Here is a 22,682-nt window from a genome sequence, read left to right on the forward strand (position 1 = left end):
GGCAAAAGACAGTTCATCCCTGTGCCTGTCATCGTGCATTGACGGGGACTTGTGCCTATGTTTCTTAGGCTTCCCTCAGTGCCGAGATAGAGGACAAAGAACCCGGTGTCCTCGGTCCAGAGGAGATAGACAACTGTCAGTCTCCGGCATCCCTATCCACTGACAGTCCCACCGATGTCTATAGTGAAGTGTCCATCGGTGCAGCTCTGAGGTCCTTTGATGTTGATGCCGCTGGCTGACTCCTTCCACCCAAAGAGCTGATTCATCTTGTCAAATCGAAGAGATGTCCTTTCAGGGTCATCTGGGCACACAAGCAGCAACCCTGGACATCATGCAATGACCCCAGGCAGAGGATGCAAGCTTCATGAGGATCAGTGATCAACATGGTTCTCAGGCACTGAAGGCATTGGCGAAAGCCAGATGTGGCCATGACGGCCGAAACAAAAGGGTAGAAGGATGGAACAATGGTGGCAGGTGTCTATGGCCAGCGAGCACCAAGGCACCGCCACCATGGGGGGATCAGACCGTGAAAAGAAACTTACCTGAAAATTTCGAAAACCCTGACTGGGGACATTACGGGGAGACACCGAAAGGGACCCGGCAACGGATCGAGGAAAAGGATTCTGAAAAACCCCAACAAAAAACAAGTTTTCCAGAAGACAAAAAGCCCAATTTTTAGAGCACAAAGCACGAGGCCCTTACTGTGTGACAGGGACTATCGGTGCCATTGGCCGGCCTCTGTCACATGGTACGGTAGGAGCAATGGACGGCTGGTGCCATCTTATAAAATGGCACGGGCCATAAATTGCTCCTACCATGTGACAGGGGCAGACCAATGGCACCGATAGCCCCTGTCACATGGTAAGGGCAAAGGGCCATCAGCGCCATTTTGATTAGTGGCAGCCAACAGCCTGAGAGGGGGAGATCACTCCCGGGACCCTGCTGCACCACCAGGGACTTTCGGTAAGTCTTGGTGGGGGGGGGAGGAGTCGGGCAAGTCTTGGGGTGCAACCGCGCATGCACTAGGGCTTATTTTTGGAGTAGGGCTTATATTTCAAGCCCACTTCAAAAATCCTGAAAACTCAAGCTAGGGCTTATTTTCAGGGTAGGGTTTATTTTCGGAGAAACGCGGTATTCAAGGTGTGGTCTCACCATGGAGCAATACAGAGGCATTATGAATTCCACAGTTTTATTTGCCATTCCCTTCCTAATAATTCCTAACATTGTTTGCTTTTTTTACTACAAAAGCACACTGAACCGACAATTTCAATTTATTATCCACTATGATGCCTAGATAGTTTTCCTTAACATCATGTAACTACAGCAAGCGTTATTTTTCCCTATATGCATCACCTTGCACTTGTCCACATTAAATTTCATTTGCCATTTAGAAGCCCAAATTTTCCGGTCTCACAAGAGCCTCCTGAAATTTATCACAATTCGCTTGATATTTAACTACTCTGCATAATTTTGTGCCATCTGCAAATTTGATCACCTCACTTGGTCGTACCTCTTTCCATATAATTTATAAATATATTAAAAGGCTTCAGTCCAAGAACAGATCCCTGAGGCAGACCATTTAATCCTACTCTTTTTCCTGACTTTTAAACAGTTTGCAATCCACAAATGAACACTGTCTCCTATCCCATGACTTTTTAGTTTTCTTAGAAGCCTCTCATGAGGAACTTTGTTGAATACCGCCTGAAAATCCAAATACACATCATCTACTGGTTCACTTTTGTCCACATTTTTATTTACCTCCTTAAAAAAAAAAAAAAAGTAGGAGATTTGTGAGGCAAGACTTCCCTTGGGTAAATCCATCCTGGCTGTGTCCCATTAAACCATGTCTATCAAATAAATGTTTTGTGATTTTATTCTTTATAAAACAGTTTCCATGATTTTTATTGGTACTGAAGTCAGGCTCACTGATCTATAGTTTCCCAGATCACCCCTGGAGCCATTTTTAAATATTAGGGTTACATTGGCTATCTTCTAATCTTCAGGTACAACGGATGATTTTAATGATAGGTTACAAATTGAAATAGGTCTGAAATTTCATTTTTTGTGTTTCTTCAGAAACCTGGGGTGTATACCATCCGGTCCAGGTGATTTACTACTCTTCAGGTTTGTCAATCTGGCCTACAACAGAAGGAAAATCTTTTCTTTATCTGGAAAAGATTTTCTCCTTCTTTGAAATCTGTAGGAAACTGATTTCAGAGAGGAGTATTAGCTTTCTAGATACCAAAGGTTGCAGATTCTCCCTTTTGAACTAGCAAGAGAGCTATTCATGAGAAAAGTGGATTATTCTATATTCTTCCACTAATGACTCCATTTATCTACTGCACTATGGTGAGCGATTAAGACACACCCCTTGTTTCTCCAAGTCCCTTTCTCAAAATGTTTTTAATGTTGGTATACACATGATGGCAGGAACATATGGATTTTCTGAGACAATTTATATTACCATGAACATCTGAATTAAAAATAAGTAACCAGTGAAAATTAAGTATTTCTCTATTGTTTATATACTCTTTAACAGAAATAAACTTGAGAGCTTTTAGTTAATAAAAAATACAAAAACCCCCCAGGTCTGTACAATACAGCATTGACAATGATTAAATGTTGTCTAACCAATCATTTCAAACTCCATGACTATCATATGGCCATACCTAAACCTAGAGTTTTTAAATTTTTTCTTGGATATAGATACAGGATGTTTTTCAGAATAATGCAGACGTAATCTAATTTCAGTCTGACATGTCAGCCATCCGGAATCCACCGTTTCAACGCCATCTAGCAAAGTAGACATGATGAAAATAAGCAGGTGTTATAAATACAACCTATGCTTTAAAATACCAAATACACTAAAACACTGGCAAACTACAAGTATCACCATTAAAAGGGATACACTCATCATGCATGTAATTTTCAAAACAGTTCCACATTAGCTTTTTCTTTTTAAAAAAAAACATTCAACTTCATTTAGTTGATTACACAAGTTTTATTGCTAAAACTTAACAGGGATCACTTCAATAAGGATCAAGCTTAATATGGGCAAATGCTCTTCCAACTTATTTATTTATTTATTTATTTATTTAAAGAGTCTTCTATACCGATGTTAGTCGAAACATCACCTCGGTTTACATGGAACAAAAGCAACGGAAATTACAAGTAACAGGGGAAGGCTAGGGGGTACAAAATACCAATAGGAGAGCAGAGAAGCATAGGAACAATTAACAAGTGTACTATATTTATTTATTTATTTATTTATATGCTTTTGAACTATACCGACATTCATAGGACATATCATGCCGATTTACAATCAACATTGAAGTACTGAGCAAGAAAGTTACAAAAAACAGGGAGGGGAAGAGGGAGCAGGAGTGAAAGGAGGAGAAGAAGGGGGCAAGGAGATAGCAAGCACGCAATAAGCGGGAAGGATAATGTCATAAGAACAAGTTCATAGTCAAATTCAGGTCATGATCCATCACAATTCAATATTCATCAAGGGTGTTGGGGAAAGGCTTGTTTGAATAGCCAGGTTTTGAGCTGGGCTTTGAATTTGGTGATGCAAGGTTCAAGTCTGAGGTGGGTTGGGAGTGAGTTCCAGTGCATAGGTCCAGCAATGGAGAGCGCCCGATCCCTTGTAGCTGTGAGGTGTGCTTTCTTTAGGGATGGCACATGGAGGGACCCTTTGTTAGTGGTCCTTGTTGGTCGATTCGAGCAGGCAAATTGGAGGGGATCTACCAGCCAGTTGGAGTGATGGGAATATAAGGCTTTATGGATAATGATCAGGGATTTAAAGAGGATGCGGGAGGGAATAGGGTGCCAGTGTAGGTCCTTCAGTATAGGGGAAATATGGTCGTATTTATGAGCGTTAGAGAGGGTTCTGGCTACAGTGTTCTGTAGCATTTGGAGGGGCTTTAAGGAGGAGTAGGGTAGGCCAAGAAAGAGGGAGTTACAGTAATCCAATTTCTCAGCAAGTTCAGCCAATTCACTTCAGTCTTGACTAACATTCCTTGCTTTGCAGGCCAAGAATCTCCTGAACAGGATAGATTTCTCAGTATTGCATTGCCAAAAAAAAAAAAAATGATATGGTTTTTTAAAATTCAAATATACTTTTGAATTGCTGGTACAAGCGATTCAAAAGTCCTACCCTTCATAGCTATACTGCAGTACCACCCATCAATCCCCATCCCCAGCAGGCCAACTGAATGGCTTCAAAGCAGTAAGAGCTGCATCAGGCAGATGGTATTAGCAAGCATTCATGTGCTGGTCAGCCAGCCTGACTGATAAAACTCCAGCTGCCATGGAGCTAAGTCAGGGAAAAGAGCAGAATGAAGCAGGCCAGGCCTGGGTAAGTGGCATGTAGAGCAGGCTAGGAAGTGGAGCAAGTCAGGCTAGGCCGGGGTGGGCAACAGGGCAAGTCTATCTGAGCCAGGAAGGGGTGGGGATTGGAGTGCAGCAGACTAGGCTATGCAGTACAGCAATAAAGCAGAGTTGCTTACCTGTAACAGGTGTCCTCACACATGGGTGACATCATCAGGATGGAGCGCAATAATGGAACACTTTTGTCAAAGTTTCTAGAACCTTGACTGGCACCTACTGGGCATGCCCAACATGGCACTAACCCTGCAACCAGCAGGGGTCCCCCTTCAGTCTTGTGTATAGTAATAGTAAGTGCGATAAATAAAACAAATTGCAAGCGTACCAAACTCTGCGGGGTGGCGGGCGGATTTCGTGAGGACTAACATCCTGCTGTCCTGTGAGAACACCTTTTACAGGTAAGCAACTCTGTTTTTTCACAGGAGCAGCAGGATGGTAATCCTCACACATGGGTGAATAGCGAGCTAAGGATGCCCGAGCAATGCACCAAATGCACCCAAAGACGTGCAACAGGCACAATAACAGGGGTGGATTTGGGTAGGAGGGCATCCTGAAAACCCTGAACGGGTTGCTGGTAGGATGTTGGGTAGTTAAGCTGAGAATAGATTGCACAGAACAGACTGGCCAAAAATGGAATCTTGTCTGTCAGCCTTATCCAAGCAGTAATGGGCTGCGAAAGTAAGGAGAAAGCTGCGACCTGCAGCTCTCTCCAGACAAATATCAATAAGTGGCACCGAATGGAGGTGTGCCACTGAGGTTGCCACGGCCCTAACAGAGTGTGCTTTCCCATGGTCTTGTAGCAAAATGCCTGCTTGCTGGTAGCAAAAAGAGATGCAGTCCGCCAACCAGGAGGAAAGGGTCTGTTTTCCCCACTGGATTTCCCAATTTGATGGTGTCAAAAGAAACAAACAATTGAGTGGATTTCCTGTGGGCCAACGTGCGCTCTAGATAAAAGGCTAGGGCACGTTTGCAGTCCAGGGAATGTAAAGCCTGTTCTACTGGGTTTGAATGGGGCCTTGGAAAGAAAGTAGGTAAGATGATGGATTGATTAAGATGAAAATCCAATACTACCTTTGGTAAAAACTAAGGGTGTGTACGGAGGACCACCGTTTCATGAAGAATTTTAGTGTAAGGTGGATAGGTGACTAGCACCTGCAACTCACTAACCCTGCAAACAGATGTTATAGCAAGAAGAAAAAAATCACTTTCCAGGTGAGATAGCGGAGATCACAGGCGTGGAGAGGCTCAAATGGAGGTTTCATGAGCTGTCCTAAGACCACATTAAGGTTCCAAGCGGGGGCACAACAGAGGTTTCAGGTGAAGCAAACCTCTCATGAAGTGTGTGACTAAGGGTTGTATCGAAATAGAGACTACTCCCACCGTGCACTTTTATAGAAGACGTTTTCAGGCCTGACTGACAGATGCCAGAGATAGTCCAGAAATTTGGCCGTGGAACAAGTGAAAGGGTCGACAGACATGGATGTGCACCAGACCGTAAATCTTTTCTACTTAGAACGATAAGAGCGTCTCGTGGAAGGCTTTCGTGAAGCTACCAGGACTTGAGACACCGACTCCGAAAGGATAAGGGGTTGTAGTATTAACCTTTCACATCCAGGCCGTCAGGGAGAGAGCCTGTAGGCTGGGGTGGCGAAGGCACCCGTCGTTCTGAGTTATCAGAAGTGGATCCTCCCCCAGAGGGATGCGCGCTGGCGAACCGATAGGTCCTGGAGGATTGGGAACCAGTCTTGGCGTGGCCAATAAGGGGTTATCAGAATCATTAAGCCTTTGTCCCTTCGTAACTTCACGAGAGTCTTGGATATGAGTGAAAGTGGAGGGTACACATATAGGAGAACGCTGGACAACGAGAGGGCGAAGGCGTCCCTCGGCTGTGAGTGGCGACTGCAAGTGAGCGAGCAGAAGTTCCCTACTTTGCGGTTGTGGAGGGACGCAAAGAGGTCTATTTGTGGATAACCCCAACGGTGGAAGATTGTGTCCGCTACTGTGGGGTTGAGAGACCATTCGTGCGGATGAAAGGTCAGACTCAACTTGTCCGCCAGAACATTGTCCAAGTCCGCCAAGTAGGTTGCTCTGAGGTACATCGAGTGGGAAAGAGCCTATGCCCATATCTGTGCAGCTTCCTGACACAGAAGGTAGGAGCCTGTTCCTCCTTGCTTGTTGATGTACCACATCGCCACCTGGTTGTCTGTCTGAATCAGGATAGCTTTGTTGGAGAGGCAATCCTGAAAAACTCTTAGGGCATATCTGATTGTCCGAAGCTCCAGGAAATTTATCTGATGTTTGGCTCTCTAGAGACCAGGTTCCCTGAGTCTGCAGGTCGTCGACATGAGCACCCCACCCTAAGTTGGAGGTGTCCGTTGTCAAGGTAATCTGAGGTTCTGGGGCCTGAAAAGGAAGGCCCTGAAGGAGACTGGAGTATTGCATCCACCAGGCCAGTGACAGGCGGAGCTGTTTGGTAACGTGGACAATGCTGGACATTGGATGATAAGCTTGAGCCCACTGGGATCGCAAGGTCCACTGTGTCACTCTCATGGCCAGGCGGGCCATGGAAGTGACATGCACCGATGATGCCATATGACCCAACAAGATGAGGAAATGACGAGCCGTCGAGTAATCTCGAGCTTGGAGGTACTGTGCCAGGGACGTGAGAGTGTGAGCTTGATCCTGAGGGAGGAAGGCCTTTTCCTGTAAAGTGTTCAAATCTGCCCCTATGAAGGATAGGGTTTGAGATGGAACTATTTTGGACTTGGCATAGTTGACTAGAAACCCGCGAGACAGAAGTGTATTGAGGGTTAGACGTAAGGATTCTAGAGCGTGTGTTTGGGTCGGAGCCCTTATCAACCAATTGTCGAGATAAGGGTGGACATGGACTCCTTGACCCTTCAAGTAGGCAGCGACCACTACGAGGCACTTGGTGAAGACTTGAGGTGCGGATGCCAGGCTGAATGGCAGCACCCGGTACTGGAAGTGCCTGGGGCCGACTAGGAACCGAAGGAATTCAGTGAGACGGAGTGATGGCAATGTGTGTGTACGCATCCTGAAGATCTAGAGAACAAAGCCAATCTCCTCTTTGCAGTAGAGCAGGGGTCGGGAACCCATGGCTCGCGAGCCAGATATGGCTCTTTTGAGGGCTGCATCTGGCTCGCAGACACGTGTCGCCATACTTCGCGGTTCCCCGCTGACCCAGCTGCTCCCCGGTCCTCCGTCGCCCGGGCTTAAAATGCTGTCAGCCCGGGCGTTCCGCCCGGGCTGACAGCATTTTAAACAGGACAGCTGGAGTCAGCGGCACCGGCGTGCTCTCTTCTCCTCCCCCCCCCGCGGCCCGGAAGAGGAAGTGGAGAGCATCGGGTGCCTGCGCGGGAAGAAGAGACCACACTAGCGTGGTCTCTTCTTCCGCGCAGGCACCCGATGCTCACCACTTCCTCTTCCGGGCCGCGGGGGGGAGGAGAAGAGAGCACGCCGACTGGAGTTATCCGGGTGCCTGCGCGGGAGTCATCGGGTGTCAGCCGGGTGCCAGCGCCGGGTGCCAGCACCGGGTGCCAGCGCCGGGTGCCAGCACCGGGTGCCTGCGCGGGTCTTCCCGCGCAGGCACCCGATGCTCTCCACTTCCTCTTCCGGGCCGCGGGAAGAAGAGAGCACGCCGGTGCTCTCTTCTTCCCGCGGCCCGGAAGAGGAAGTGGAGAGCATCGGGTGCCTGCGCGGGAAGAAGACTGCAGCGCGGCTCGGAGGAAAATGAAAATCTTCAACCGCGGCCGATGGGACTCCGCCTTCGCCTCCGCGAGGGCTGAAAATGAAAGAGGTTAGCGTTGGGAGGTGGCTGCTGCTGCCGCGAGTTCCCGGGGGGGGGGAGAGAGAGAGTGAATGAGCGAGCAAGCATGTGTGTTTGAGATCCTGTGTGTGTGAGTGAGAGATTGCATGTATGTGAATGATTGAGAGCCTGTATATGTGAAAGAGAGTATGTCTGTGATTGAGATCCTGCCTGTGAGAGAGAGAGCATGAATGTAAGTTTACCATTGGGAACCTGTATGTGTAAGTTTGTGATTGAAAACCTGTTTGTTTGAAAGAGTATGTGTGTATGATTGAGATCCTTTGTGTGTGAGAGAGATCATGTGTATGTATGATTAAGAGCCTGTGTGTATAAGTAAGAGAGAGATCATGTGTGTCTGTGTCTGACAGCTGGTTTAGGTGATGGAGCATGTGAGTATGTGATTGAGAGCCTGTGTTTAAATGAGAGAGAGAGACCATGTGTGTCTGTGTGTGATTGAGAGCTGATTTAGGTGAGGGAGCATGTGAGTATGTGATTGAGAGCCTGTGTGTAAATGAGAGAAAGAGAGGACATGTTTGTAAGCATGTGAATGAGAGTCTGTGTGTGAGAGAAAAAGACAGCATGTATTTATGTGATTGAAAGCCTGTGTGTGTGTAAGCGTGAAAAGATAGACAGCATGTGTGTAAATGTGTAATTAAGAGCCTATATAAGTGAGAGAGAAAAAACATTTGTATATGTGAGTGACTGAGAGCATGTGTGTATAGGTGTGTCATTGAGAGCCAGTGTGAGAGAGAGCGCTGGTATGTGACAGAGAGGAGAAAGTTCCAAGCAAACCACCCCACCTCCTGCTAATTCAGAACAATCTCAGGACACCTGGATATCAAACGTTCCCAGGTATGCAGAGCAAAAAAATTTTTGTATCCTTATTATTTTTCATTACTGGATCTTTGTGTCTGCTATTTTGAAATATTTTGTTGGTATCTGGAAATGTTTTATATGAGTTTTTAATTATTGGATATTCCACTCATCAGCTGTTTCGAAATATGTTCTTTTTGTTAGTACAGTTTTACTGCTGATGATTTTATATTTCTTGATTTGTTTTATAAGGATGTGTGATGTTTCTTTTTTCCTTTGTTACACTGCATACAGAGACTCTGGCTTGTTGCAGTTTCCAATTCAGTTTTTGTCTGCATGCTTCTTGTTATGCGTTTTGGTCTCTTTATTCTATGTTAGGTGAGGGACAGCACGTGATTCAGGTGAGGTTTTCTGCTGGCGTGTAGTTTCTGTGTAGGACTCTATAGCAGCCTGACTTGGTCCGTTTTCCTAATAGGAGATGTATTGGTGTCTTAAGGCCTGGTGTAATATTTTCAGAGACTTATTGTACTTTAAAAGTGTGATCTTACATAAAATGCACACATTTACTTGTATTTAGTTTTAAACATATTGTATGGCTCTCATGGAATTACATTTTAAAATATGTGGCGTTTATGGCTCTCTCAGCCAAAAAGGTTCCTGACCCCTGCAGTAGAGGAAGTAGGGAACTCAGGGTTACCATTCTGAATTTTTCTTTTTGCAGATACTGGTTCAAGGCAAGGAGGTCCAGGATTGGACGAATGCTCTCTGACTTTTTTGGGATGAGGAAGTACCGAGAATAGAACCCCTGCCCTTGTGGGAGAGGGGCACTGGTTCTATTGCACGGGATTTGAGAAGGACGGAAACCTCCTCCTCCAGTTGAGAGGAATGGTCGATGATCCCGTCAGCCAAGGAGGGGAGTCAGTCGGTACAGTCAGGAAGTTGAGGTGCTAACCTTGAGACACCACACAGTTTGTACCCACCGGTCTGAAGTGATTGTGTGCCATATGCTGGTGAAGTGGCACACAGTCGACCGCTGACTGGTACGGATGGTAGAGGAGGTTGGCTTATGCTCTCCAGTGAGGAGTCAAAACTCAGCAGCTGGGCCCGGTTGAGGGGCTGGCTGGGTCTTCTGAGGTCTGGCTTGTCCCTTCTGGTAAGGTCTGGAAGGACGACCTCGAGCAGCAGGAGGATAATATCTCCATGGCTTGAAAGACGGCCGCTTAGAGTCCCTTCGGAAAGTCCTCTTAGAAGTGGATGGGAGATCAGAAGGTACCGACAAAAGCTGGCGCAGCGTCTCATAGTGGTCCTTCAGCTGTGCTACTGTTTCTTGGATCTGGTCTCTGAAGAGATTATCTCCAGCGCAGGGCAGGTCAGCTAACCGGTCCTGTACCTCTGGTCGTAGGTCACAGGACTTTAGCCAGGCCCACCGTCTTGTACTAATCCCCGCTGCTGACACTCTAGAAGCAGTGTCAAAAATATCATAGGCAGTGTGGACCTCATGCTTACCAGCATCTAGGCCTTTCTGAGCCAGAGCAATGAGCTGATCCTGGAATTGTTCGGGTAAAGATTCAGAGAAATCCTGGATCTTCTTAAAAAGGTCTCTGTTATACTGGGTCATGTATAACTGGTAGGAAGCAATGCGAGAGATGAGCACTGAGCCATGGAAGACACGTCTTCCAAACGCATCCAGGGACCTCTGTTCTTTCCCTGGGGGTATGGAGGAATGAGGTTTAGAATGTAGTGCCTTCTTCTGGGCTGATTCCATGACTACGGAGTGGTGATCCAGCTGTGGTTTTTGAAACCCAGGGGCTGTCTGAACAAGGTAGGTGGCATCTGTCTTTCGGTTGACAGGTGGTACGGAGCCTGGATGCTCCCAATTCCTCTTTAGTAAGTCAATAAGGACTTCATGAATAGGAACAGACGATTTCCTTAGGTGCATCCACAAACTGGAGTACTTCCAGCATCTTGTGCCTTGAATCCTCTTCTGTCTGAAGCTGAAATGGAATAGTTTCAGACATTTCCTTTATGAAATTAATAAAGGACAGGTCCTCTGGAGGAGAGCGTCGTCTTTCCTCAGGGGGAGATGGTTCTGAAGGCAGATCATCAAAATCCTGGGAAGAGTCATCGGTCCAAGGATCGTAAGGCTGATCACCAGCTCCCGTAGGATCACCCGAGGGAAGAAATAGTGTTAATCCTGAAGGATCAGGCCTAGGCACCGATGGCACCAGAGAAGGCACAGATGATGGCACCGATCGTGGACAGGGCAGCATCGATTGTAAAGTAGGCACCAATGGAACTGGTGACATAGACGGGCGAGTCGGTGGTAGAAGTCCAGACGACCCGGGTACGGGTTCCAGTCTCGGTGCATTGTCTTCTTCCGATGATAATGGAATCGGGGTAGAAAGCATTGGAAGCAATGGTATCCTCGGTTCCACTGGTGGAAGTGCACTGATCAACGCATCTAGCCTGCCGAGGAGCGGTGCAAGCACCATGGGGATCGGGTTGGTGACTGGGGCTGGTCTCGGTGCTGGTGCCGATGGAGGTTGGAAGCCCTGCAGTGCTTTTCCGATGGCCTCTTGGATCATCCGATACAATTCCCCGCGGAAGTCTGGGGCATGTAACCCCAGTCCTGGAGTAGGAGGCAGCACAGGCGTAGTCGGAGGGTCCACTGGTGGAAGTGGAATCGCGGCTCCCGGCACCAATGAAGGTGGGGAATGCCTCAGTGATCCGGCTGCAGAGGAGGATGGGATTTCTTCTTCAGTGGCTCTATCGACGCGGATGCCGAGGGCTTGCCTGGATCGGCGGACTGAGCCTTTCAATGCTGGTGCCGATACTTTTCTCGATGATCTCCTCGGTCCTTTTCCAGGGCCGATGAGGAAGAGGTCGACGCCTTCGGAGTAGTCAGTGCTGAAAGGGCAGCACTAGTGTCCCGCTGTTGCTGAGAAGTCGATGGCACCAGCTCGGATGATGTCGAAGTGCTCGATGGAATCAGCGGCTTTGCCTGAAAGAGAAACTCCATTTTCTCGGAACGTGCCTTATGGCCCTTCGGTGTCATTTGGGCACATTTGGTGCAGGTTAAGACGTCATAGTCTGACCCCAAACACAATACACAAACCCTATGCGGGTCTGTGATGGACATTGTCCGAGGACAATCGGGGCATCGACGAAAACCTGACTCCATGGCTTTGACAAAAATTTAGCCACGGTGCTGTCGATGACCAGTAGGCCCAGACGGGAAAACTCGACGGGAATCGACCGCAAATGAGGGTAAAGCCTTATCTTACGACCGCGGACTACAGAATCGATAGGGGGACCCCTATGGGGTAGAAATTGATTGAAAAATGTTCAGTGAGGAAACTCCTGTCAGAATCTCTGGAGAGCTCCTTAACCCTCGTGGCTACTGCTGCGCAGGAAAAAAAAAAAAGTGACTAAGGGGGACCCCTGCTGGTTGCAGGGTTAGTGCCATGCTGGGCATGCCAAGTAGGTGCCAATCAAAGTTCTAGAAACTTTGACAAAAGTGTTCTGTGATTGGGCTCCATCCTGATGATGTCACCCATGTGTGAAGTCTACCATCCTGCTTGTCCTTTGAGAAAAAGAGTGAAGCATATTGGGCAGTAGATTATATCAATGGGCAGACCAATTTGGGGAGCAGAGTGAGCTAGGGAAGGGAGGGGTAAAAGAGGGCATTTAGAGAAGATTCTCTGCAGCAACCTTATGATTGGCTTAGACAGGTCACAACCATATCAACAGGCAAGAAGGTGGGTAGTAGAAAAGGAGACCTACTCAGGGTAGAAAGAAAATGAGCCAAGATCAAAAGGGGGAAAGAATATAGAGAAGAGGGAGAAACTGGAGAAGATAAAGATGAGTGTGGAAAACCAAAAATCAAAAAGGATGAAGGAAAGCAGCAAGAAAAGGTTAGTTATTCAGAGGACAAGGTGACTGCAGCTAGTGGCGTACCAAGGTTGTGGAGGAAGGGACAAAGGTAAAGCAAGCTTGAGGATGAGGGAAGAAAAGAGTGTGGAGATACAAGAGAAAGAAGACAGACTGTGTGGGAAGCATGAGAGTTGGTGGTTCGGTTAATGAAGGGAACATGACAAATGGTGGAACAGATAAAAAGTTTCAAGAGAAACAGGAATAAGAACAAAAATAGGCAAAAAGGAGAAAATGACCATAGAAAAAAATAATCTTGCTACACATTAAATCTGCTACACAATTTTGACTTTTTAAAATTCTTTAAAAGGAGATTTAACAATCCTAATGTCAATGGTTGCAATGTTCTTCTATCCCCAGTGAGGTTGTGCGGCAGGCCATATGCACTATATTTTACAGGTTCTCAGTGAAGGGACAAAAAGGGATTGTCCTTAGCTCATGACTCAGACTTCTATTTGATCTTAGCCAAAAAGATACCAAGATTTACTAAAATACACCACAAAATAAAGATTCCATCATATATTCCAATTCTGACTCCTTTTTCAAGCAGGTGGTTTAATCCTGCGCTTTGACCATGGTTAAAACAATCGAGTCAGGGCATTAAAACATACCATTCTCCCGATACCATACAGGTTCTTTATCTCTGCACTTGGATCTTAGCAAAAAGACTAAGAAGCAACCAAGTTAGACATTACATGTTGTAATTCTTGCGTGGCAGTGACCACTATGCACACATTTTGCTGTGAAATATTCCATGCTCCTGAATAGGGAACTGAGGCAATTTTTGATATGTGATGCCCTTGTTACAGACTGGGCTGAGACCAGAAAACTGACTTCACTTGTCTCCTATCTCAGATTCAACACTAGTAAAGAGAAAACATTTTAGTACTACTTATTTTTGATAGTTTCCCCCCATACATTTATATTTAAAAAGGCCATGTTTCTATTTGAAAACTTACAATTCCCTTTTACCCATTCCTCCCACAAGTCTCTTCACTGCCAACCTGTGACCTAAAGATGTGCATCATAGGTAGGATGTGTAATAAAAAATATTCAACCAGTAGCATACAATTGCTTACATAATCTGCTCAAAGGGAAATAATTTTCAAAGGGAATTCTCTACAAATGGACCTTTAGTGCAGTGGTTCCCAACCTTGTCCTGGGGACCCCTCAGCCAGTCAGGTTTTCCGGATATCCACAATGAATATGCATGAGAGAAAATTTACATGCACTGCCTCCATTAACATGCAAATTTTCTCTCATGCATATTCACTGTGGAAATCCTGAAAACCCGACTGGCTGGGGGGTCCAGAGGACAGGGTTGGGAACCACTGCTTTAGAAAATAGCTGTATGCACATATTTTTACATGAGCAAGGGAGAGACATTCTGGGAATGTAGTCTGGGCAGGACTGGGCCTTGCATGCCTACTCTGATTTTAATAAGCACACATAAAAATTCTCTCAGCAGAACTGTGTATACCAAATAGCAGGTGTGAGTGTGCATGCATAGCTCTGTTGGGATAATTTTCAAAGGGGAGATGTGCACATAAGTTCACTTTGAAAATTGGTATACCTCAAGATCATATTTGTTGGGTAATTTTGTGCCATTACAAAATTACCCCTCCACCGGAGATCAATACTTTTGTGTGTTTAGTTTTAGGCACTCTCTCAAGAATGTTATGGATTTTTATTTTACTTTGACTTTAATAGGGCATGTCAAATCTAAAAATCACTTTGTAAACAAGATATGTGAACATTTCATGATGCCTAGTTTCCTTCTTTGTTACAGAAACTTGCACATTTATGACAAGGTTCAATATGTGAATTTCTATGTAATAAATATATCATTAAACAATAGACACTATTCCTATAGGAAATGAAGCAAAAAATGTCATCAGCTGATGACAACAGGAACTGACCAATAGCAGAGCAGCTTTAAAAATGCTCAATAAAATCATACTGTGTTCTGACCTCTATGAGATTTCAACTGAACTGTCCTGCCTCGTTTTCCTATAAGAGAAAGAAAAAGCTCAGTTTTCCTATAAGCAATTAGGCTAAAAATGAGATCCTTAGCTTTCCTACTTATAGGGATAGATTTTCAAAGGGATACGCGCGTAACCCCAAAAACCTACCCCTGCACGCGCCGAGCCTATTTTGCATAGGCTCGGCGGCGCGCGCAAGCCCCAGGACGTGCGTATGTCCCGGGGCTTTCGAAAATGGGCGGATCGGGGGCGTTCCCAAGTCCTCTGGCACATCAGCCGTGCCAGAGATTCGCCCGCCGGCGTGCAAGTTACACGCCGGCGTACCTCCATCGAATAAGGTTGGGGGGGGGGATTTAGGTAGGGCTGGGGGGTGAGATCCAAAAAAAAAGTTCCCTCCAAGGCCGCTCCGATTTCGGAGCGGCCTTGGAGGGAACAGGGAAAGCCATCAGGGCTCCCCTTGGGCTCGGCGCATGCAAGGTGCACAAGCGTACACCCCCTTGCGCGCGCAGACCCCGGATTTTATAACATGCGCGCGGCATGTACATTTGTGCGCGCCAGGTAGTGCGCACAAATGTACCCCCCTTGCGTAAAATTTAAAATCGGCCCCATATCTTTTTTGTGACTTTCAGTTGTATCTGTTCAGTTTACTGATTAAAAATGAGTTTTGACCCAAAGGCTTTAAAATGGGAAAACCTGTGGAAAAATGTTTCCTTTTTGTGATGTTAACAACATGACATGGGCGAAATAAGTATTCTAGAAAATATACATGATGGTTTAATAGATTTAGGTACTTCCTTGTGGGATATTGTGCAGAAATTGTAAACTATATTCCTCTTAAACACACAAACAAGTCACGAAAGACAATATATTTAAAGTTCTGAGGTCTTAGAAAACTGATGGAAATTCTACTTACCATTTATCCCAAATAGTCCATCATTTAATAGGCATGTATTTTCTATAAGTGAAAGGAAGAAGGAAGAATTGATCTAATTATTCTTGGCTTTTACAGAAGAAAAAAAAAGTACTTCCTTACCTTTCCATCTTTAGTTAGATTTTTCATTATATCAAAGCTAGCTTATGACCAACATAGAATAAGCATATTTACTGCAGCCTTTTTAAGGTCTGTTCTTGTACAAAGTATCTGTTTTCCAGGGGCAATTTAGAGTTTTGATGACCCTTATCCACTTTCAACTTGGTAATAATGTATTATTTCAGTTAATTCTCAACAAATAAGAAATTAGTAGCACTAGGCACCAAAATCAAACAAAAAAAACCTAATGAGCTGAGAAAACCATTACATTAACCAAGGGCCTCATTCACTAAACTGCATTAGGTCATTTAACATGCAAAAAATAACTATTTTAGGGCGATAATTGGCCAAACATGGGGATAACGTGAGATATTTCAAATTTCGCATTATTCCAGGTCCAACACTGCATACATTTAAATAAGCTAATTAGCATGTACATCCTGATACTCTCATGGCTTAGCCTTAAAGGCTCAGGCTCCACCCCCCTCCTAGAGTTAAAAAAAAAAAAATTCCTGGGGCAATTTTGCAGGCAGCTCTTAGTTGTGAGAAGCGTTTAAAGATGAAAGCCCTACCCCTTCACTGCAAAATTTGGCCCTTGGAGGCAGTGTCCCCCTCCCCTCTCAGCCCCGCCCCCAGCCTCTCCCTTTATTGAAGAAACATGGCCCTAGTAGTCTAGTGGATGGCCTTATCCCCCTTACTACAAAAAAACAAAAAAAAAAAAAAACTCCTTAGGTTCTACAATCCCCCCCCCCCCTAGCCCACCCCCAGTCTCCCCCCCTTCTAGAATCTGCACTGGTAATGCAGTAGGGGCCTGAAGCGCCTCCTAGCTTTTGGGCAGCAGCCATTTTCCACAACAGCATTACCTGGCTTTTGTCCCTAGGGGAGTGGAGACCTCTAGACCCAGGGAGATTTTTTTTTTTTTTTTTTTTTTTTTTAAACACAGAGTAATGACGAGAGAAAGACCAGATGGCCCATCCAATCTGCCTAGCAAGTTTCTTATGGTAGTAACTGCCGATCTGTGCAGGTTATCCCCCAAGCCCTTACATTAAGAGTAGCAATATTTATAATCTAAACCAAGCAACTATTAAACCCATTAAAAAATTGTTTTTACAAGGGTGAGCAGCCTTCATGATAATTCAGACAATGCTGCTTGAATGTGTTTTGCTTTTTAGACTTGGCCATAGAAGCAGTCCTGTGCTTATCCCTAATGTCTGCATAACAGTATCCCGAACTGTAAAAGTCAGGGTCCAGGGTTGGCTGTGAATCAAATTTCCTTTTTTCCCCCTGCCGTCAAAGCAGAGAGTGACGCTGCAGTTGTGTCACAAACATCAAGGCTAACTGGTTAATCCCTATGCCTTCTGTTAAGGGTAGTAACTGCTGCTCCCTTGCACCCAGTTCTTCATTTCCCACCTCTGGCCTTTAGGGATCCACAGGGTTTATCTCATGCCTTTTTGAATTTACTGTTTTTGTATAAGGGGTGAGGCCAGGGGGGTTGAGTACTCCACTGGACCACCAGGGCCATATTTCTTTAAAAAAAAAAAAAAAAAGAGAGAGAGTCCGGGAGGGGGGGGCCCGAATTTTGCAGTGAAAGGACAGGGTTGGGAGTGGAAGCTGGGCTTCCACCTTTATTTCTAAATGTGTTTTTTTAAAACACATTAATGAGCTGCCTACAAGACATAGGGGGGGGGGTGTTCTTGGGGATGAGTGGCCCCTTTAAGTGATGATGGCCCCATGGTCTGAAGACCACTATAGTGAGTGGTTGGAAGGGGGCTTTACTGCTGCGGTATTTTTTCCTTATGGGAAAATATCACGGGCCACATTTTCCCATGGGAAAATACTTCTGGATTCACAAAGCCACAGGGTCATTTGCCACAGCTTTGTGAATATGGCAGAATTTTTCCATCTGGGAAAAATAATGTGGCTTAGTGAATGACCCCCCCCCCCCCCCCCCAAATTAGTTCAAGCCTTAAAGTGTGTCAGATTTCTTTTTTTTTTTTTTTCCTTAATGGGTCATATTCAAACTTCTCCCAGATGCACATCCTAATTCCAGAGAAAGCCTTTGCCTTTGGAAACTGCATCAGTCAATTTGGACAATTCTCTTTTCCAGAACACAAAATCTTTCTATATTAGCAATGCAAATGATCAAACAATTTGAATTAGTCCCTATTTAATGGTATGTCTAAAAAATCCTTCCATGGATTAAATAACATAAATAAGTGGTAGTTGGAGAATCACACAAGCTTTAAGCTTATACAGTAACAACCCCTCCACCATAAGAAAACTGCAGCCGGTTACTGGTCCAAATTTCTAACTTGCATTTTTCAGGCCGCAATGAAAATGCTTGTTCCTTACATACTAATTATTTTTCTTAGTACTGGAATTACAAATTATTTTTTTCCTTTTTTTACCCATACTAAACCATCAGTTTATAACACAATCTAGCAAAATCTAGAGTCAAAACAGTGAAAGCCAATATAATTTTAAGGCTAATCATGATACATCAGTAGAGTCAAAAACAGATTGAGAAGTACCTATAGGATAAGATAAAGGGCCTGATTCACTAGGTTTTTTTCACCCTTCTGTTATCCATGAAGGAAAACACCTTAGTGGATCAGGCCATATATATAGAAGGTGAGATTAACACATTAGCAAGACTTATATAAACTACCTAGCAAATCTGAATGTATCAACACTTAAATATGACTTTTTTCAAATCCCTGATAATTAAGATAGAATGATCAGCTGGAATTTATTTAGGTTTATAATTTTTAATTCAAAAACTAAAGTTTTTGGAGGAAACATTTAAGAAATTACATCTAAATATTGCTATTTTTTCAGTAGTTAAAAATGTTTTTTAGAACTTGATTGCATACAAATTTTAATATAGAAAATTGTGTCTATGAAGTGTAAACTTGAATTGCATTGTTCTGTTATTTTTTATTTTATTTTATTTTTTAATATAGGGAAGCTTAACTGGTCTAACCTACAAAGAAAGCAGAGTTGCTTACCTGTAACAGATGTTCTCCAAGGACAGCTGAAGGTTTGACCTTACACACAGATCACATTATCAGATGGAGCCTGGCATGGAAATTTGATTTCAACGTCTCCAAAACTAACTGTGCCTTATTGAGCATACCCAGGCATGCTAACATACCACACATCCATGCAGGGCCCCAATCAATCTTCTACCTTAGCTTATACAATTGAAGCCAATTCCAAGGGGAGGCAGGCAGGCTTCTTGAGGACTGGCTCAAGGAAAACTTGTTTCAGGTAAGCAACTGCTTTCTCTGAGAACAAGCAGGATGGCAGTCCTCACATGGGAATCCCTAGCTACAGATTGCCTCAAATAAAAAAAACTGAAACAAGTGCCAACATATAGCCTGTTTGCTTACCGTAAACAGTGTTTTCTATAGATGGCAGGATGAAATAGCTATTACATGTGGGTGATGGCATCTGGCATCTACTGAGCATGTGCAGAAGTTCCCATCCAGGCATTGCCTCGTAAGCCTCCTCAGTCACTATCAAAGCTACTTCTAACTATGTAGTTGATCCTACAGGGAGGTGGGGGGATATTCCATGGCTAATTCATCCTGCCATCTATGGAAAACATTGCTTTTTCCATTGATAAGCAGGCTGAATTAGTCATTATATGGCGACCTGATTGTTTGAATTAGAATGCTCCTCCTCCAAAGGAGGTGGATGAAAGTAGTGAGAGCAAGCTATATTGTTCTTAACTCAAGAGATTGAGTCGGAAACAACTTTCCTGATGAGACCAGGTTCCCCAAGTACAATAGGATCCCATGTTGGCTCCCCAAACGTCTGGTGGAAGCATCCGTAATGAGATTGAGATAAGTAAGCGAAACTGAGCTCCATTCAATTGGCGATATAACCTGCACTACTGAAGAGAAGGGTTGTGAGGAAGATCTCATTGATATTTCATGTGAAGTCGGGTCAGGGGAACTATGGGGATGGCCGCCGCCACATCACCCAATAGTTCGAGGATCTGCTTGGCTCTGAATCTTGGAGTGGAGAGTTGCTGACTGATCAGCAAGATCATGGTGGTCATTCGATCATCAAGCAGTTAAGCTCTCTGTTGCAATGAATCTACATGAACTTAAGATGCTGTGTGGGTTCCAGGTTTGACTTCTCAAAGTTTATGAGGAATCCTAAACTGTGTAAGAGGTAAATCATTGCATCCAGGGAGCAAAGAACTGCCTCTCATGACTGAGCTGTAATCAGCCAGTCATCTAGGTACAGGAAGACTTGTATATCCTGGTGACAGTCATTTGCTGCCACTACTGCGAGATACTTTATGAAGACTCAGGGGGGCAAAAGATAGGCTGAACAGAAGTATTTTATATTCGTAGTGGGAATCCACTTGGAAACAATGTCAATGTGAAGAATGAACTGGAAAGTGAATGTAAACATCCTTGATATCCAGGATACTCATCCATTTGCTTTGTTGAATGAATGGAAGAATCATACTGAGGGAATTCATCTTTAATTTCTCCCAAAGGATATTCTTATTGAGAAGCCACAAGTTTAGGATGGGCCACAATTCCCCTGAATTCTTGGGAATGAGAAAGTATCAGGAATAGAAACCCTGATTATGTTGGGAGACAAGGATCATTTCCACTGCTTGGTGCTTGAGAAGCGAATGTACTAGGTGGATCTGGGATAGATGAGATGGATCTGGACGGAGAGGCAAATAGCGAAAAGACGGGGTCCGGAAGAACACAGCAGTACCCATACTGCACGATTTTGAGAATGTAGGAATCTTTGGTTATCTGATACCATGTTCCAGAAAGCGCTGCATTCAGTCCACTACCAGAAAAGAAGAGATTGTTCGTCGGAATAAAAAAAACTAGGCCCTGATTTAGGTTGGGTCTGCTGTGTGATTTTTCTGTTGCCAGCATTCATGTTGCCTAGGTATGGTCGGAAGCTGCTGCTGATGCTGAGCCAGAAGAGGTGGAAGTTGGTACTGCTGAAAAGATTGATAATGCTGTCTATGAAAGTAAAGCATTTGGTATGGATAGTATGGACATCATGGCACAGCAGGTTGCTCTAGCGCTATCAAGAGCAACTTTAGTGCTATGTTCTAATCCTTAATCTGGGAGACTGTTTCAGGGAGCTTCTCCCCAAAAAGACTGACACTCAAGCAGGGAAGTTCCACTAACTTCTAATGTACATCCTCGCAGCTTGAACTTGCTTGTAACCACATCATATAGCACACTCCAATGGAGACTGCAGAGCTATGTGAAGCAAAAATGAAAGATTTATCTAGCAAATGGAGGTGGTGTCAGAAAGCACTCTTCTGCATCTAAGAAAGGCTGAGGACAGATGTTCTGGTCAGAGGAGGATAAGTACAGTTTTAACTTTTGAAGACAATCATAGAGGTATTGAACCATGTAGAATTGATGTATAACAATACTAGCGGAAAACATAGCTCTCTGGGATATTACTTTGCCAAAATTATCTAGATGTTTATAATCTTTGCCAGGTGGGGAACTGGAGTGAAAGCATTTCTTCGCTTTCTTCTTTACAGACTCTACTATGACCAATTGGTGCGACAGGTGAACTACACCAAAACCTGACTGTTGGACGCTATACTTGAGGTCTAATTTTCAAGCCATGTGGTAGAGTTTTAACAATGTCATGATCTGGTAAAGTGACATGCCCAACAGGCGTGCCCAGAATTTTGAGGATCTCAAGCAACTGATTGTAGGCCTTTGTCTTTACAAATATGAGCTCCCAATGATGCTAATTTTTCAATGAATAGATGAGATCTTTCAGAGAAGAGTCATCTGGAGGATCTGGCAAGGGATCAGTCAGTATACCAGCCCTAGCATCAAATTGACTTGACTCTGCTGCAATTGATTGTTGTTGAAGAGCTTACAGCCTGGGGTTCTAATGTGGTCTCACCAATTGGTGAGGTGGAGACTCCAGTTTGTGGAATAGCCAAGGCAAAAGTTGAAAGGAGATGCTGAAACATTTATTTATTTGTTGAGTTTTATATACCGTTATTCGGTTGAGCCATCATAACTGTTTACAAAAGTATACATTTATCTTGTAACAGAGAAGCAATATGAACATTTAAACTGGGATATTACTTTGCCAAAATTATCTAGATGTTTATAATCTTTGCCAGGTGGGGAACTGGAGTGAAAGCATTTCACCTGCTTCTCTTGAAAGAGAGATAAAGAAATTCCTCACTAACCCTGCAATCTCTCAAATGACTAGAATCCTCTGGCCTGGGATATATGAAGTACATCCTTTTCTGAAATCAAGGTGGTCTATTTTCAGACAGTGGGACTATAAAACACACTGGATTCAAAGTTTCCAAATGAAGACCCCTGCCACCAATCTAGGGGGCAACAGCACTAGTTATTAGCGGGACAAGGGTAATCTCATGCCTTCCCTCGCAGATCTTGGATAGCTGGTATATTGCAGTATTGCCAACACTGTGTGATCCAAGAAATCGAACGGCACAAGGGAGTTGAGTGTCTGGACTGTCTTGAGAATCATGAACCTTTAGAAGGAATGTATCTTACCTGTCTCCTCCAGAGAACGAAGCAATAAGTTGGAGGGTATCAAGGCTACATAGGTTGTAGCAAAATATGTGTTGAGCACATCAAAGCTTGCCTTGGGGCTACCTGTAGATCATTTCTGTAATGCATTGCTGGTTCATCAAGATGTGCGTCAAGTCTTGAACTCC

General features: G+C 44.4%; 1 protein-coding gene across 6 annotated transcripts in view; it reads right to left on the reverse strand.

The window, feature by feature from the left end:
* The window catches only part of GPCPD1 (glycerophosphocholine phosphodiesterase 1), a 237,850-nt gene that overhangs the window by 153,675 nt on the left and 61,493 nt on the right, over positions 1 to 22,682 (reverse strand). For 3 of the 6 annotated variants that reach the window (XM_029593475.1, XM_029593478.1, XM_029593479.1), the window contains 2 exons: positions 15,851 to 15,892; positions 2,670 to 2,793 (listed from right to left, as the gene is read on the reverse strand). In XM_029593475.1, the coding sequence (XP_029449335.1) occupies positions 2,670 to 2,793; positions 15,851 to 15,892 (166 nt within the window). Of the gene's footprint in view, positions 1 to 2,669; positions 2,794 to 14,926; positions 14,966 to 15,850; positions 15,893 to 22,682 lie in introns of all 6 variants that reach the window. The other 3 variants (XM_029593474.1, XM_029593477.1, XM_029593480.1) reach the window with 2 other exon arrangements.

Source organism: Rhinatrema bivittatum, chromosome 3 (genome assembly GCF_901001135.1).
Source record: "Rhinatrema bivittatum chromosome 3, aRhiBiv1.1, whole genome shotgun sequence".
In the NCBI taxonomy this organism is placed as follows: Eukaryota; Metazoa; Chordata; class Amphibia; order Gymnophiona; family Rhinatrematidae; genus Rhinatrema; species Rhinatrema bivittatum.